The sequence below is a fragment of the Neopelma chrysocephalum genome, unplaced genomic scaffold (genome assembly GCF_003984885.1).
Source record: "Neopelma chrysocephalum unplaced genomic scaffold, ASM398488v2 Primary Assembly neopelma1_75, whole genome shotgun sequence".
Lineage (NCBI taxonomy): Eukaryota > Metazoa > Chordata > Aves > Passeriformes > Pipridae > Neopelma > Neopelma chrysocephalum.
This window is the reverse complement of record NW_020897736.1, coordinates 3,036,665-3,054,286: the sequence shown is the minus strand read 5'-3', so window position 1 is coordinate 3,054,286 and position 17,622 is coordinate 3,036,665. Positions and strand designations below refer to the sequence as shown.

General features: G+C 41.4%; 1 protein-coding gene across 2 annotated transcripts in view; it reads right to left on the bottom strand.

Annotated features, from left to right (window-relative positions):
• Positions 1–287: 287 nt before the first annotated feature.
• The window catches only part of LOC113970100 (tropomodulin-2), a 33,085-nt gene continuing 15,750 nt past the window's right edge, over positions 288–17,622 (bottom strand). For both annotated transcript variants that reach the window (XM_027688630.1, XM_027688629.1), the window contains exons 4-10: positions 10,909–11,031; positions 10,287–10,373; positions 7,508–7,638; positions 6,780–6,887; positions 6,364–6,507; positions 5,904–6,048; positions 288–3,782 (exon numbers count right to left, since the gene is read on the bottom strand). In XM_027688630.1, coding sequence (XP_027544431.1) covers positions 3,748–3,782; positions 5,904–6,048; positions 6,364–6,507; positions 6,780–6,887; positions 7,508–7,638; positions 10,287–10,373; positions 10,909–11,031 — 773 coding nt within the window. In that variant the 3' untranslated portion in view covers positions 288–3,747. The remainder of the gene's footprint in view (positions 3,783–5,903; positions 6,049–6,363; positions 6,508–6,779; positions 6,888–7,507; positions 7,639–10,286; positions 10,374–10,908; positions 11,032–17,622) is intronic.

The window sequence follows — 17,622 nt, the reverse complement described above, 5'->3', positions numbered from 1 at the left end:
CAGGACTCTGGGATGCACAGAGTGACATTTGTAAACCTGGGAGCTTCTGTTAAACCTGTGAGGAGTATCCAGGTTTCTCTGCTCCCAGTCCTGGTTCTGACAACACAATCATTGTTCACAAAGCTCCAGCATGTAATGTGGGGGGAAGAGAAGGTGAAACCTAGCAGGTAATCCAGATGAGTGAAAGCTGCAAGAGCCACAGTGGAGAAAGCTGCTTAATCTGATGCCACAGCATCAAGGGAGGCTTGATTCGAGGCACAAACCCATGAGAAATTGCAAAAGCCAAATCCTTTATGAAGATTTATTTAGAAAAACCACGATGCTGGGGAGTCACTGTTACATAGTGTGATAATTCTCTTCCTCTGGAGTAATATGCACCACACTGTGCGCATGCAATTGCTTTTGTTCCAGATAACATCTTCATCTATACATGTACACATACAGTCCTCAGTGCACACTACACTTCACATGTATGTTAGGACACGCACAAAGTTGAGCTTTTCCATGAAAAAACTGTATAAAAAATACAAACCAAACTGAAGCAGTCAACACGAGAAGCAATGTGCAAAAATAGTCAAAGTTACTCCTGAATGTTTGCTTAAGAAAAAAGGGCTCTTCTGTCCCTGTTCCCCATTCAGCATGGACAATGCTAGATGTTGCCTGAAAGTAGGATATGAAATAACTAGTCACATCCTGCCCCCCTTCATGTTAGTTGCAGAGATTTTTAACCAGCTAAACAATCCTATATTAGTATGAAAATCTGCCTTCAAGCATCACCATCATGTGCTGTTGGTGCATGGAACAGATCTTTATATTGTTGCAATATTTGACTGGTGATGCTCAAGGCTGATGACAACCGAGCCCTTGCGTGGAGCACACAGAAGAGGCAGGACAAAGATGTCCCTGGTCACTGAGGCCCCTGGCAGGGGCTGGCAGCAGCTGCCTGGAGAAAATGGCCAGGGATTAGGAGTTGTCTTCATGCAGGCTGGAAGGAGCCTGACCTCCCAGGTCCCCCTGCCATGGCGTGCACAGCTCCAGGCCCTGTCTGCGAGCACGTGGTGGGGCTGCTGGTTGAGATGATCCTCTCAGAGTGCCTGAGGAATCATCCCTTCAGAGGAAACATGGTGAAGGGATGGAGAGCCTGCAGGGCTTTCCCCAGCCAGGTGCCTTGGTCCATGATGCAAAACTGTAGCTGACATTGGATGGAGCCACCTGGCTCTCTGACCACTTGTGTGGCTCTGGGACCACTCGTGTGGCTCTGGGCAAAGCTATACAAGGTGACATGCTGCAGACACCATGAAGCAGTCAGACCAATCCACCTTTGCAAAACTGCTGCATGCAAATACCAACACTTTAAATGGCAATTAAGACTAGAAATGGATTGCACTTGTTTCCCTTAAACACGTACCACCCTTAAAAAAAAGTAACCATTAAAAAGAAATCTCAAAAAAAGTGATTGATAGTTGGGATTCCCCTGGTTGGATCAAAGGAAAAGAAGAAGAAATTAGGGGCAGCATGATTCCTATCACTGAAGTCTGGCAGTAACATAATCTTTAGGTTTTGTGGATAAGGATTCTTCCTACCCATGAAACTTGATGCTGCAAAAGCCCAGTATTCCCCTGGTAAGCCAAATGGGTATTAAGGACTTCACTGAAACACATGCTGAGTTATTACTGTATTACAGAACTTGTAATTTTTTTTTAATGGGATATCAAATTTTTTCACAGCCAATCCTGCATGGATCCAGGGAAAATCTCAGCACGACTCCCCCGTGTGTTATGTTTTCTACTTGCAAAGCAAAGGTTTCAGTTTATTCTGAGGAAGTGAAGCAGTGGAGGAAATTGTAGAGACTGGGAGCTGTCAGGGTAGTAAACTGTGGCTACTGCACTTTATATCCCAGGTCAGCAGACCACTTCAGCAAACTATTTTAAGTAGGATTTACATCAATGTTATTTACTTTGAACCCCCGTATGAAGACCAGTATCCAACAGAAAGAGTGTTGCCTTGGGCCTACTCATTTCCATTATAAAAGGCACAGGGATAGGGTTCATCCCATTAGTTTGCACCCCAGCTCTGGTCATGAAAACATCACTCAGGGAAGTGTGTCAAGCATTTACCAACTGCTCCTGGGGCTCCCCAGGTTTCTGATCCCTGGATGCCCAGCTGTACAGCATCTCCCAGCTCTCCCCCCTGGGTCAGGAGAAGCTGCAGCAACTGTGACCTCCAGCGTTGTCCCAAGGAAGCAGTGCCTCATCCCTGCTCTCAGAGGAGAGGCCAGTGTGTCCCAGGGAATGGCACCAGCCCCAGGTGCGTTTCTGCCCCTTTCTGGAAGCCTTGGTATGTGTGACACACCTGAACTGAGTGTCCCTTAGCTCTTACAGCATGCACACATGTAACCAAAATGAACCTCTGGCTGTCAGTCAACTGTTGGCAGTGATAAAACAGTGGCAGAGAGTAGTTTTAAACTGTAAAATACACAAAATGAAACACCAGACTGAATTCTCACTAAAATTTCAACGCTGCTGAGCATTGGGTTAGCTGCTGCTTCATGAGTGTTATCCACTGGGTTAGGATTATGTCCAGCATCTGAGTTAAGGCCCTGATTTAGCAAAGCATTTGTGCATATGCTTAAATCTGCCCTTATTCAGATAAGCACTGACACAAAAATCCTTGTGCCTTGTGATATAGGGACAAACCTCAACTGCAGCCAATAAATGTAGCTGTCAAAACTACCCCTTCAATGTTTTTTCCTGGTAGCACAGTGGCTCTCCTGGATTAAATATTTAATTAATCTTTATCTAAAAGGTCCTGAGAACAGTTCTATAATTCTAACAAATGTACATAAATACCAGAACTAAAAAAATCAAACTCATGGCTCAAAGCAAAACAAATATTGCTCAGAATACTTGTTTAGGTGAAGATTAGCTGTAAACTGTGCATTCTAGTAGCAAACAAAAACTTGTTGGCCTAGGAAAAAACTCAAAACATTCAATTGGCAGCACTAATATTACTTTACAACGTGGAGTAAGGATAAAAAACATCAGAGTAACGTTGCAAAATGATCCACCCAACCTAAGCTCATGTAAACAAGTACGCTTTGACAATGCCTGTACGTCTAGGCGTGATCCTGCACTTGGAGCTGGACGGGTGGAGACCCAACAAGGGAGATGGGTGCTGTTCCAGGGTGGTTCCAGCTGCCCAGATCCCACTGCAGGAGGAGATCAAGGGTGTGAACCTGCAAACCTGTACTGGCATTACTAGTTCTACTCCTGGGAGCAGCTCATGGCAGGATTCAGTTCAGCAGGACTCTACACATAAGTCAGGATTATTCACAAACATAAGGCATTGCAGAACTTGGCCCTAAAGTTTCTATTTTCAGCAGAGAATCCCTTATCCATACACAAGGTCATATTTTAACATATCAAAAAGTGCCTAAAATAAGGGTCAGAGTCACTATATGTTATGCTGAGCAACACAGTTAAGATGCTGCATATTGGCTTCAGATACTGCAGACCATTTTGTTTTCATTAAAATCAAACCAACTATGAACCTTTCCCATAAGAATTAAATTAACCGTGAAAATTGAAAATGAACAGGCTCCGTTTTCAAGGTTAGAAGGAGACATCAACAGAAATGAGCAACTCCCACAGTAATGGTTTTCCAGTGCCTTCCCTTCAGACCAGTGAGCACTCTGAGACTGCAGTTGGTGGTGGCCTCCACTCTTGGCTTGTATCCTCCACGACGTGGCTACTGCCGCTCTCCTTCCACGCGCTTTTTACGAACTGGACCAGGAAAACAAGGAAAGACCAACCATTATTGCCTCCCTGAGAGTCTAAGGACTTCCCTCACAGACATACTCCCTTCCCGGTAACATGGACAAGAAGGAAGGAGCTTCTAAGAAATACTCAGCAGGATTATGTCCATAAATACCATAATTAATAGATCTTAACGCCCAACAAAACAATTGTACCTAAACCGCATTTTCTATATCACAAGACTGTAGAGTTTCACCAAGTGTTCATATCAATACATTTCCTATAAAAATCAGGTTCTGAGCTAAAAAATCAGATTATGATCATTTTAAATGATGAAGAAATCACCATTTCCAGTGCTTCCTTCCAATGGATCCACTTGGATTTTTGTAACAGTTTTATTGTTCTTTTAAACAGCACCGTGTTCCAGATAAATTGATACTGGTCTGCTCTAGTCTGCATGGCAGCACTCTGGATTATTTAAGCTTTAGGCATCCAAAATTAATAACTTCTGTAATTGCACAGTGTGTACTATAGGTAAGCAATAATCATATCCTTTTAGAAAATAATCTGAAGTACTCTTAAGTACTGGTATCAGCAAATATTGGCAACAAGGAAAATATCATATTGGACCTTAAATTATCTATTTAAACTTCACATGATCTGATTGCATTCATGATCTGGGAGTAAGTTAATTTACTATGGATTTTCACTGGAAACCACATAGGCTGAAGTTGCCATTTAGCAAATCAGAGTGGGAAGCTTTGTTTTATGAGCAGGATTATTCTGACAAGCAGCCACATGTGAATTTTTACAGCACTTAGGACACATTACACCTGGAATAGAGCAGGTCTAGTTGAGCAGTATTTCCTACTCCGTACTCTAATAAAATGTACTGAGTGTTTTCTGAGTTGGCCAGATGAGATGAGTGAGGTTCTCCTGTTTGTGGGGTACAAAATTTAGTGTCAGGTCAAACTGTCCTGTCCTGTTTCTGATATCAAATGGCTGAAGTACAGAACAAAGCAGGAAAACTGGATGAATCTCCGCTACAAAAAGTCAATAACAACAACATATTACTACAAACGTCCCATTACTTTACTATCAGGAGTTTTATTTCATAGTGCTTTCTTGGCAAACAGACTGCATTATACCAAAGCCTGCAGTGTAACATCAGTGTCTGCTTTCAGTGTTTTGTTGCCTCATTTATTTTATTTTATTGAATTCTTTAAGGAATTCTGTCCTACAGAATCTTGAACAAAGCCATACAATACAAACACAGGAAAATGAAGATTAGGACATAAGTCTAATGGCAACTGGTAAAATAGTGGGGAAAAAAGGGTCTTTTTCTCTTTTTAGGTGGGATGTTTCAAATACCATTCACTAAATAGTTTCAAGACCAATAGTATATAATTGGAATGCTTAGGTACTACTAAAAATTAAAACTGCAAAAACCCAAAAGTATATGTGAAAGAAATAGGTTTTAGCTCAGCTGTTATCGTAGTTCCCACAAAGAGAAACCCAAACTGAAGCCTGCAAAGGCATCATGGTTTGACATCCCAGTCTGAAGTAGAATTGATTAAAAACACATAGTTTAATATTTTTCTTTTTTTTTCCCCTTCTTACTCTAAACTACTTCTGCCTAGTCACCTCCTCACTCTGTGTGCTGAGCATGCAGGGCAGAGCGTGTCATGCTCAGGCAGGACTTGCAAAGCTTTATTGTCTTTGGCTGTACTTGGTCACAGAGGCAGGACAGCCTGTTTTGTTCCCTTGGCTGGGCAGGCTTGGCCAGTCATGGACAAGGCAACAAAGCCAGGACTTCTGTGTCCACTGAACAAACAGGATGGGTTTGGCTCTTCACCTATGGGCCAGAATAGATGATAGGGCAGCTGGAAATCCAGCATGTTCCATGGAAAAGGCTGAAGTCACTCCCCTTCCCAGAAGGAGCAGGAGAAGGAGAATAGTGGCTCCTAATCACAGTAAGATCTTTGCTGTTGCCTATCTGGAGTCCCTGTGCATCCCCCCTCACACAAAGCAGCTTGAATGTTGCATAGTCAAAACTCAATCTTATGTACAGACAGGAAAAGTTGTGTCTGGGAAGGTCAGGGCTTGGCTCACATAAATAAATGATGAATAAATGTAGTAGCATCTTACCCAGATCGTTGTTTTTAGTGATAGCTGCTGCTACCCTGGTTCTTGGACCTTGCTTTGTGAACTGGTATCCAAACTTGAGAATCCTTGAGTTCTCCTCCAGCATCTTGGCAATCTCCATCTCTACAGCTGTCCCGAGCTGCTGCCTCTGTTGGCAATGTGGTGAAATGTCCCCAAAAGAAAAGAAAATATTTGTTTTCATGTGAGAGAGAAAGTGGTTATATTTCAGCACTGGTCTGCAAACTACAAAGAGAATCCCATCCCTGGAGATTTTCCTCTAGGTTTTATATTCAGCTTTGGATATTTTTATTTAGAAGTTTTCCACTGTTTGGTTGGGACATGAGCTGCAGAATAACTGAGCCACAGAGGCTGCCTTGACTTTGCCAGAGTCCCCTAGGAGAATCCTCTGGGAATTCATATAAAAGGGAGACAAAAGTGGACTTCCTCAGTGGTCTCTCTTTACCTGGTTGTCAATTTTAATCTCTGTTAGGGATTCATTCTTTTTCAGTGCTTCGATCAGTGCCAAAATCCCTGTTCCGGTGATGAAATTGGATTCTACATTCAGACTCTTCAGTGTTTTGTTCACTTTCAACATATCTGCAAATGCCTGAGGGGTCAAAAAGTGGGAGCATGAGATAACATCTGGAGAGTTTCGGGGAATAACAGGGAATTTGCAAAACATAACTTAGTACTGACAAGAAATAAAACAAAAATATGCTTAGAAAAACATAGAGGTAGATCAGAAGAGATTACACTTCCACTTTGCATAGTCACAGGGAAAATCTGCAAGAGAAAATGAAGAATGCATCCTAAAGCAGACATGGACCTACTCAAAATTTGTTGTGGGTTTTTTTTTTTCCAAACAGTGCTTAAACTTACAATAGCTACAGGGTCATTGCTTCGAGTAGCTGCAAGGCTGAATGTCTTCACATGTGTGTTGCTTTCCAGAGCTTTTGCAAATTCTTTCAGTGTTGGAATAGGAATATTCTATAATAAGAAGATAAATCCAGTAATCAGAAAAGCCAGTCACATTGCTAGACACTGGTTTTAATTATTATCAAACTGATTGCCTAATAACCACAGTTTAAACATCCCTGATGCTTTTAAGAGTATCTCCAATTGCACAAAGCCTCCTCTGCACACAGTGGCCCCTGGAGCCTCATGGTTGCCTGTGCTGGGCTGTGATGTCAGTGCTGCCTGTAACTGGGTCAGGCCAACACAAGCACATGACCATCTCTGAGCTACTTTCCTATTTTGCTGCTGGTTGTTCAGTGTCCACATGCCAGCTCCTCCTCGATTTGCACGTGTGGGCTAATTGAATTTGGCCAGTGATGATTAATAGTGCCCATGAGATATCTTGCTTTACAATCTGCTAAAGAAAGGCAGCCAAAGGGAGTCACCCCTTGGGCTTTTAATTGGCATTTAATTCAATATCAGGAATTGATGACCTTGGAGCCTCTACAGCAGTCCTTTCCACATGCCTTCACTAGGTGTCCTGCTTTTTCTGAACAGTAAAGAGAGACAAAATTTGAAGATAAAAGGCAAGGGCTTTGGAAATATTTGAATAAATCCTCCTATGATGACATAAATGAAACCACAGCATCTACCTTTATGTTGTTGAGATTGATTTCTGTGAGACTAGGATCATTTGCTTTTATCCTTTGTAAACTTGCTTCCACATTGGTCGGATTAGGTGGCTCCTCAAAGATGGGCTTGACCTTTTCACCCTTCACCACATCTGCAACACAAGATCTCGTGAAATGTTGACCGAGGAACAGACACCATCAACAACAGTCTGGCTTCTCAATTCCCATTTAGGTTTGTACTGCAGCATCAGCCCCATCATCCCTGCCATGCCCATTGCACTTTCTGTGGCCCCAGAACATGTCACTGAGGCTGTGGTCACAGGCCGGGCAGTATCATCATGAGCAAATTCCTCCTTTATGTACAGAAGTCCCTGTACAATTAATTTGAGCCAAAGCAGCTTTAAAGACTATTGTATAGGATGTAATATACTGCAAGGGCTGCTTTGTTCTTTGTCTAATATCTGTAACAAAAGGTGTGCTCAGAACTTGCCCATGACATTAGTAAGAAAACATCCCTGCACCTATGAATAGACTGTGCTAACATGAAGCAACGTGGTCAGGAGGCCCCTCAGTTTCCTTCTCTCAGCTGATACTATCAGCCTTACCATAAATTCAATTAGCTCTTGTAAAATTGCAACATCTGCACTTTCTAAATGATAAAACTATCAAAGCACGAAAAGCAAGTCCATCTGCCAGCACCAAGATTTATGAAATCTTTGAGTGTTCATGCTCACAGAACTCCGGTATTTAATGCTGGAAGCAATGAGCTATAAATGTTCCCAGAGATGCATAAAAATCATAGCTTAGAAGACAATTAGTACTTCTAATTCCCACGCATGTAGTCATGGAGATTAATTCATAAACCTTGACCACCCAAGCCACCAGAGGCAAGAAAGGAATATGTTGCTGACCACAAGTATGTTTAAACCCTTGTATTTTATGCTGCAGACAGGGAGAGATTTTGAAGGCTTGTTTCAAGTCTCAGAGTACTATGCATTGCTGTTCAGTGCTATGGGTAAAGTTTATGCCATGTCATGGGCCAAAAAAATCCCACATCTTTTTTTAGAACTCATACTCTTAGTGGAGATGGTCATACAGAATCCTTGAGCTGCTCCCTTTGACACCAAACTTTATTTTTACTGGTCCCCTGAGAGACTTCACATATCCCCGAATAACATTCCAGCCTTCCTAGGGAGCAGGGAAGTGAAAACTACAGGTAAATATAGAGAGAGAATTCACCTTGCATGCAAGGACAGAAAGGAAACAAAAAAAAGCAAAGCATTTTTTGCACTTGTGGCAACAGCCTTTCAAACTGGGAGCTGGGGAGAGACAAGCACCCTGTCCTCAGGTTAGACATCACAGTGTACTCATTCTAGAGTTAGTAGTAATTTTCATTTTCCACTTCTTGTTGTTTCCCACGAGTTCTTCTTGTTTCTTTAATCATGGTGCTGTTTTGCCACATTGATGGGCAACTTTTGAGATGTCTCTCTCTTTTACTTCAGCATTTCACTTGGCTAAGGAAAGGTATTGCTTTTGGACCAAGAAATACAGTGATGTGACAGTGGTTTTCTGGTTCTTAGGTCTGTGATTGGAGCATAGTTTAGCTGACTCACATAGCTGACTTTTTGACTCAGTACAACAAAAATATTCTGAAATCTATGAGGATTAGTAATGCATGCAGTTGCCTGTTATGAGATAGATGGCAGCTCACACAGGGCCCCACTGGGGAGGCTTGCAGAGCAGCCTAATCCTGAGAAAAATGAAGTGACACAGTCTCCTGTCTACTTTCCCACCTCCCCTTTAGTAATGAAAGATAGAAATGAAAGTCCTTGGTAAAGACAGCTGCTGTTCTCACGGTCTTAGAAAAGGTAAGCATTTTTTTAGTACTGTTTCCCTAGAAAAGGACATTCCACAATTTTGTCTTAAAAAGCAAAGTTTACCCCATTTGATATCCCAGAGCTCAGAGGTGACAAGTTCTGGATCAAGGTTTGGCAGCTCTCAAGAAAAACGTGGAATTCAGACGCACCCATTTCTCCCCCCCATCCAGCCTCCTGTGGGGTTGTTGAACTAAGATCTGATTCCCCACAGGTCTGTTTATTCAGTGCAAACATTTCTGGATTTGCTTTTAGTAACTGAAGGTGTCTCTGTTGGGGGATTTCCTGGATGATTATGGTTCCCATGTACCTGAGGAGCCTCAGAACAGGCACCGTTTAAACCCACGGCCACGGGGCTGAGGTGGAGGTGGGAGATCAGAGAGAGCAGTCGGGGCAGGAGCACATCCATGCAGTCTTTGCCTCCCTGGGAATGCAGCTTGAGGTGACCCTGGTCCCAGATGTGACTCTGCCAGGGACTCTGCCACATTTGAGCCCAGTGGTTACAAGTCATTTTTCAGTTGTGTCAATGTAGGTACTTAGAGCAAGATGGCCTGGCCTGAGCTGTGGCCAACTCTTAGCTGCAGCTCCCTCTGTTTTCTGCCTGCTGCCTGAACTGAAGTGAAAAGGAAATATATATGTCTTGGCCTCCTAAATACTCTCATCCTTTCAAGCACCTCTGCAGAGCTAGATACTGCTCTCTAGGAAAACAAAGCTCCTTAGGAATGATCTGTTTGTATACTACTGTTGTCATGATAATGGACTTTAAAATTGTATTTACTTTTAAAAAGTTACCTCTCACGATTAATTAGATCAATTAAGGTTAGGCCCGATTATATTACACTAAATTAGACCAACTGACCAGGCCCACAGGTGTAGAAGTCCCTAAAGATGACATGCAGCCCACAAGAGCAAATCTGCTTGCTTACTTCTCACGGTTCCTTTTCCATCTTTACTGCGGGCTCCTGCTTCATTAAATTTTGGGTTGTTGACCATGTTGTGCACTCCAAGAACAGCTGAAATGTGTAAATACCAGAGGCAGGATAAAATGTTAATGGCAGAAACACAGACTTCAGAAAAATATCTGTAGTTTAGTTCGCCAAACAAAACCCCCTTTATAAAATATTAATTGAGTCATGCCTGCTTGTAGGGAGAGTCTTTAGGGGTTTAATCTCTGGCGATGCAGACATTCTCAATATAGATTTTCGAACAACTGAGTCAATGTACAATGCACTTCACAGGAACGCCAGCTGGAAGGAACCACTGTGGGTCATCTTGTCCAGCCTCCCCCTCAGCCAGGAGTGTTGCCAACATTAATGAGGTCAGCCATGGCTTTGTCTGGCTGGATCCTGAAAACATCCAGGGATGGAAATCCCACAATCTCTTTGAGTAACTTGTTTCAGGGCTACACTCCTAATCATTTTTCTTCCCCAATATTCAACCCACAGGAACAGCAGGGACTTGAGAGGTGATCATGAGACACTCCTGGTGGCAGGTCTGGGCAGAGAAGAACTGGAGGTGTGAGAGGATCATATCTATGTATTGTCTCACCTGCAAGGTCATAGAGCTCAGTATCTGAAGCGCTGGCCAGGGCCTCTTCTAGTTCTGGATCCAGGGTCACTTTCTCTTCCGTACGGGTTTCTACGGGCTTTTCTTTAGGGATAAATATTTTTCCTGAGAGAAGAAAAGAGCCAGAGTGAGTTATGAATTATTGGAACAACTCCTCTGCCTCCTGGCAGGGATGGGAATAGGTCTGTGACAGTGGAACTGCTTGAAAATATTATCAAATGCATGTTTTTCTCTTTCTTACTCGATGCTATCCTCCACTAGGATCTTAATAAGTCTAAAAATAAAAGGTGCAGACTTCTGCTCTGTGTTGGTGATTGTTATTTTAGGGAATTTGCTCTCAGGAGCAGTTACAGCTGGGATTTTTCTGAAGGTCCTGTGCCCTTAAATAGGCAGAATCAAGTCTACATAAAAAGCTTGCAGAAATTTTATCCTTATATTTAAATTAGGCACTGGAAGGAGTTAAAACCATCCCCCTGCAAGAACCTTTCAGTTCCATATACAATCCTGAAAGCTCAGCAAACCTGTTCTCTTCCAGTAACTCAGTTTCATTTCCAGCCTCTCCAGAGTATTTTCCCTCTGTGTCTCCTGATGATCATTCACATAAACAGCCTTATTCTGATCATCTGTGCAGGTCTGAAAAGTCTGAAGTGAACCACATGTTGCCCAAGAAAGACTCAACATGTAGTAATAAACCAATTCACTTATCTCTTTCATACAAGTTTGTCTGCAGCCATTTCTATACTGTCAACTTCCACGACTGAGGTAACTGAGTAAGCTCAGAAAAAAATTTTGATGGAAATTTCTGAAACTCTGGCAAGGTTTACTGATGCAGTGTTCAAATTATTTACCTTAGAGACATTTCTACCAAGGCTAAATAATTTCAGAGTACAACACTGGACAGAAGGTTATGTAGGAAGACAAAATAGTATCATGACATATTTTTCATGCAATATTTTAAGTAATTTTTTTAAGAAAAGGCTTCAAGAAGATAAAAGCCTTTGTGGGCCAAAGGTAAGAATCATTTTAACTTTCACCATGCCTTGGGTGACAGGAATCAAGGACAGCCATCCCAGACATATCAAGGCCAAGTATCTTGCATAGCAAGAAATCAAGGGGTAATGGAAACCAGTATGGGCTCATACTTTTTCTGTACAGTTCACATATATAGGAATACAATTTTAAACATTTGTTTCAGGCATATGTAATTCTTGGATGACAGCCCAAACCTTTCTTTTAAAATGTGTGTATGATTCCCAATGATAGTTTCATTTAAAGCATTCCTGGCAAATGTTTTAGAGAAAAAATTCTATTATTGGTTATATGAAATATTTAAAGGGGCAAGGTCATGTCAAAGATGGTAATATATATCTTTAATATATGTGGGCCTTGCTGGCATCCAGTGGTGTTTTAAAAATATTCTTTTTACTGCTATCTAGATAAGAACATTCCATTGTGAAGAGATGCTGCAGCACAGCAGATGGAGGTTAGAAAAACTTGTGCATTTTGCACGTTATTAGGAATTTATTACCTGTCCACCAACTGCAAAACCGTGTGTCTGTGTTTATACACGGCTGTTAACCAGTTTTCCTTCATTTTTTAAGGACAGAGTTTAAAGATGCAGGAGGTCTCTCCTAGTCCCACATCCATACACTGTAAATTCATTATACATTGCCATCATGGAATTCACTTGCAAAATAAAACATGGATTGTGGCCTCCTCATTTCAATGGTCCAAATTAAAATTTATTATTTGGAGGAAGCCTTGGAAGAATAGCAAGGTTTTATTATTTTAAAATGAGATTTATGAAGAAAGGCTCTTGGTGCTCTTTATAGCCACACTGTATTTTAGTGTTCTATGTGACATAATTAATGTTGTCTGTGTTACATTTTGCCCCTAGAATATGCTAATGTTCTGTGCTAAGTCTTAATAGTAATAGCTTAACTGCCTACCAATGAAAAACAGTGACAAAAGTTCTGTTTATACATAACTTGAGTTACACTGGTGTTAACAACACAAATATAACCACACTTATGCACAAAAATAATATATTCTTTAACTGAAAAACAAAGTTCAATTCCAGTAAAACAATACTAAGTATTAAAATATTAAAACCCAAAAGTGCTTTCTTTCAACATGCAATTTTAAGCAAACATCAATGCAATTCTCCCATTCTTTCTGTCAAACTGGGATAAGTGTCTGGGGTGACCTGGGTGACAACTGAGGTAGCTTATTATAACCCAGGGACTTTCTGACTGTGAGTGCAGTGAGCAGAGATTTGTCCTGCCTCACTTTAACAACAGACCTATTCCTTTTCACACACTGCAAAGCCTCCATTGAAATTGAAATATGATACTGTTCATGTTTTACTCAAAAGAGGCTAAATGGAAAAAAAAATCCATTGAAAACCAGAGGGAAGAAGGATTCAGTGAAAAGGAATACAGAGACACATAGAAATGTGGAGGAAGGTAAAAGGAAAACAAACTCTCTATAAAAAAGGAAATACACTGGGTACAGTCATGAAACCACAGATTAAATTTTGTCACTTGGTTCAGCAATGTCTGTTTTCCTGCATTGTGCAAATGCCCCCATTGAAGCAATGTCAAGGTAAGGCAAGGAAATGAGATGTATCCCTAACTTCATCTCTTCATTCAGTAATAGTTACCTACATAACCACACATGCACATCTACAGGAAGATCTATTAACTGAGCAGGGAATTACTTCAAGTGTATTTTCTTGAAGTTTTTTTGTTTATTGTTACATAAGGAGGGGGAAAAAACGAATTTCAATAGTGCAGTTGGTAGAATTTTACTAGCCAGTCCAGCCTAAAAAATGTTTTGAGGACTTCACATTCATTTAGAGTTTACAGCATCTGGAACATCATTTTTGGTATGTCTTCTCTATTCCTTTCTTCTTTTGTCATTAGGCTTATATTAATAAATATAAATTGCCACCATTTTATTTAGTATAAATACTTAGTATCTATTCCCACCTTGTACAAGCCAAAACTGTACAAGCGAAAACTTCATAAAGGACAGAGCAATGGGAAATAAGCCCACTTGTATTAGCTGTAAAAAATGCCCTTTTTTTAACATCAATTTTTTCTAAGGATACTTACTTTATTTTATAATACAAACACATTTTCTGCTATAATTGTAAAACAATTATGTACTTTCTTTTCCTATAAACTGCAGTTCAGATTACTGTACTTTCAAGAAAGTATCTGGTTCCACTTATTACTTCTCAATGAATCACTGACTGCAGTGAGTGCCTGTTTATTCTCAATTACAGAATGCTACACTGACCTTGGAAGTGAAATTCAGTAATCTTGGAAATCTGCCTCGCATAAATCTGATTCACTTTTTCCATTTTGCACTATTATTTTCTGTTGAGGCTTACTTGAACTTTTCCCTACAAATAATCTATGAAAATGGAGCTAAATTAGTTCTTATCAAGAATAAACTTACATAGTGAAGGCCAAGTTCAAATAAGAGTGAAGCTGAAAATTAGTAATAAAAATGCAGTATTGTAATTGTTGCTGTTCTGTTACTCTTGGATTAGTGTCAGCATATTCTATGTCTTAAAAATTATGATAATGGAATAGGAAGGTTGCAAAGATAAGCTTTCCAAAGTTATTAAATCTATTGTGAGTAAACACAGAAAAGGAAGTTAAATTGCACCAGCATCTTTGACTTTGATCAGCATGCTGTGATTCTGCCACAGTAGCAATACCCTTTAAAGAATTCTCCCGGGGAGTATGCTTTCTAAAATAAAAATAAACAAAAGCCAACCTACATTTTTTACAACAGAAGGAAGCCCAGAATTTCATCAGAGCCTCACATGGATTATCACAACAGCTCATATGTAGCCCTACAGCAATCCTCTGGATCACCACCTGGATTTTCCACGTCACCAACAGAGCAGAAAGCTCTTAGGTCTGATGGGGAATGGTGGCAGAGGAGGAAGAGAGTCCAACTGTGCCACTGTGCTTCAGGTTCTCCTGGACACCAAAAAGCCTTGAAACTTGGGCAGAGCCATATTCCACACAATGATTATGTTCCCCTCTGGCCTCTTTTCTCCCATCCCACATATTCTTCTGCTTTTTCCTTACCTCATTGCCCCCTGTGCCTTCCCCATCCTTTGTGTCTCCTGGTTTTACACATCTCTGAATCCTGACCCTTCCCACCACCCCCTTTCCCTCTGCCCTCTCTCCCTTATCACTGCTCTCTCCTACAGCTCCTTTCCCTTGAGCTGCCACATCGAGTCCTTCACCCTGAAATATTTATACAGCTCCTCAAAAGGCTCCTCCACCTCTCTGCACCAGCCTCTCTGCTGCCTGTTTACTCTCTTTTTCTCCTTTACAAAGTGAGGGGAGCACTGTCAGAGCAGGAGGGAGTCTCCCTGCCCTTGCTCCTGGTGTGACAGTGGCCTCTCAGATTTGGAAGAACATCCTGCACAGCCCAGTGCCCTCTGACCAGCCACACCAGGCCTCCCTGGGCACTGCTGGGCTGTCTGCACAGCTCTGAGGACATGACTAACACACTGCAGGGGCACTATTTGGAGAACACCATAACAAACTGGATGTACAAGAAAGCACAACATTTTGAAGATGCCAAACTTGAGTGTCTTTCCCTGGGGATTCCCAAGGGCACATATTTCAAGTCCCCTCTTCAAAGCATGGAGACACTGCAGGTCATAAAAAACCAGCTGGAAAAATTTACTCTAGATGGATAAAACAATGTGTTTTCTCCTAATCTTGTTCTTGGAAACAGCTAAGTCCTTTTTGCTGACACTTTCCAAAAATTCAACTCGAGGCAGCCTCTCAGCATGGGAAATTTCAGTGTGAACTGTGCAAGTCTGGCAAAGTCATGAGCAACTAAAACAGGGTCTTACAAAAGCAAGCAGTGAAAGGCACTGGCTAGAGGCATTACTGTCAGCAACTGCAACACTTTCAGTGCCTTAAGAGACAAAGATCAGCTCTAAATGTAAGCCCTAAAGAACAGGAAGAAGGTGGCAAAAATTTAAGTAAACTCTTTCAGCTTAGGGGGTGAAAAGACTGCCTTGGCAATTCAAGAAAGATACCGTGTCTTTATACCAAACCCTAACCTTTGAGAAAAGTCTGTTAGAGACAATGGAATTAGAACTCATTAGCACCTACTCTAATACTCTAACCTGAAAATGTATTATTACTAATGCTGTATATTGATACTCTGCTTGGCACAGCACCACATGCAAGATAGATGGTCTCTGAAAACAGGGGTTTGGCCCAAAGTTCTCTGGTTTAATGATCCTTATTTTCTTCCTTTTCCCTATTATCAGTTGGCTGAAAATGTTAGTATTTAATCACATACAAGCATGTTCCACTTCCCTTTCCAGTCACAAATAATAATAGCCCAATCCACTGGAGTTTTTCCATGACTTTGATGAGAACTGGATCAGATCCAAAATGCAATGGTTTGGCAGGGAGCAGAAGACCTTGAAGAAAACAGGAACAGTAGTGAAGGGTTGAAACATCAATCCTTATAGCAACCTTTCACATCTAATGATATTTCACAACTGAGGAACGTTTTTTAATTATGTTTCATTAATACCATGCAGTTAAGAGAATCCCTGCAACAAAGCAGAAACTGAGATGTTGTTCCCAGTTGATGTTTGTATTACAGTAGCGCTCAGCTCTTAACTGAGGTCAGATGTACACACTGCATTCCATGAGAGAAAACATGCTGCACTGACTGTGCTCTTGAATATTTTGTGCCTGCACTGCCCCTTATTTTCTCCACCTTTTGTTTTTATTCCTGGACCATTCATGAACTTGAAAATGATACTGAAAAGGCTTCACAGGGATGGAAGTGATGGAAGTCTGATAACCGGCTGATCCAGCTGTATGTGTTAAGTGCAGTGGGTCAGCCTAAATAACTTCTGTAGATCATCAGGTTCTATGTAGGGATTTCTAGAATATCTACCCTAAGTAGGAGCTAATCCAGAAATGCACAAAATAAACACTCACAAGCTGCCGACCACTATGGCCCCAGTTATCAGCCCTAACTCCCTGTACTGCCACTGCTCACTAACAACAAACAGCTGTATTGCACAACAGTTCCTGAAAGCCACCAGATCACTTCATACCACAGTGGGAGCAAACACTCGCTGTGGGGACACTCAAATGAAGCTCCCAGCCCAGACTTGTGTTGGGGAGGATGTGGGGTAAAGCAGTCTGAAAACATTTCTCAGTGGCCGCTTCGGGTGTGCGCCTGTGACCGTTCTGGCAAAACTTGGGTTTCCATTGAAATTTGAGAATTATCCTATACAGGCTTAAAGCCTTTCTGTACAGTAATTAATGAAGTACGTTACCCAGCTGCAATGTGGCAGAGGGCCAAAACCCTAATGCATGCCATACGTTCGATTGTTTTTGCCAAATATTTCCAACCTCTTGAAACCACAATTACAATCAAAAACAAGGCAATTCCCTGCATAATCAGCCCCTCCATCTCGAGCTCATATTTAACACTTCCTGTGTTTTAACCGCTCTGGATATCCCTGTCAGCTCTGGAATTTGTTTTGGCTTGTTTTCTAGGACAATCAAAACCTTATTGTTGTTCACCATATAGAGACCAACACAGGCAACTGAATTTTGTCCTTCAGCAGCTGCTTGGAATTGCTTTTTGGTCAAGAACTCTCTAATAAAACATTAACAGCAA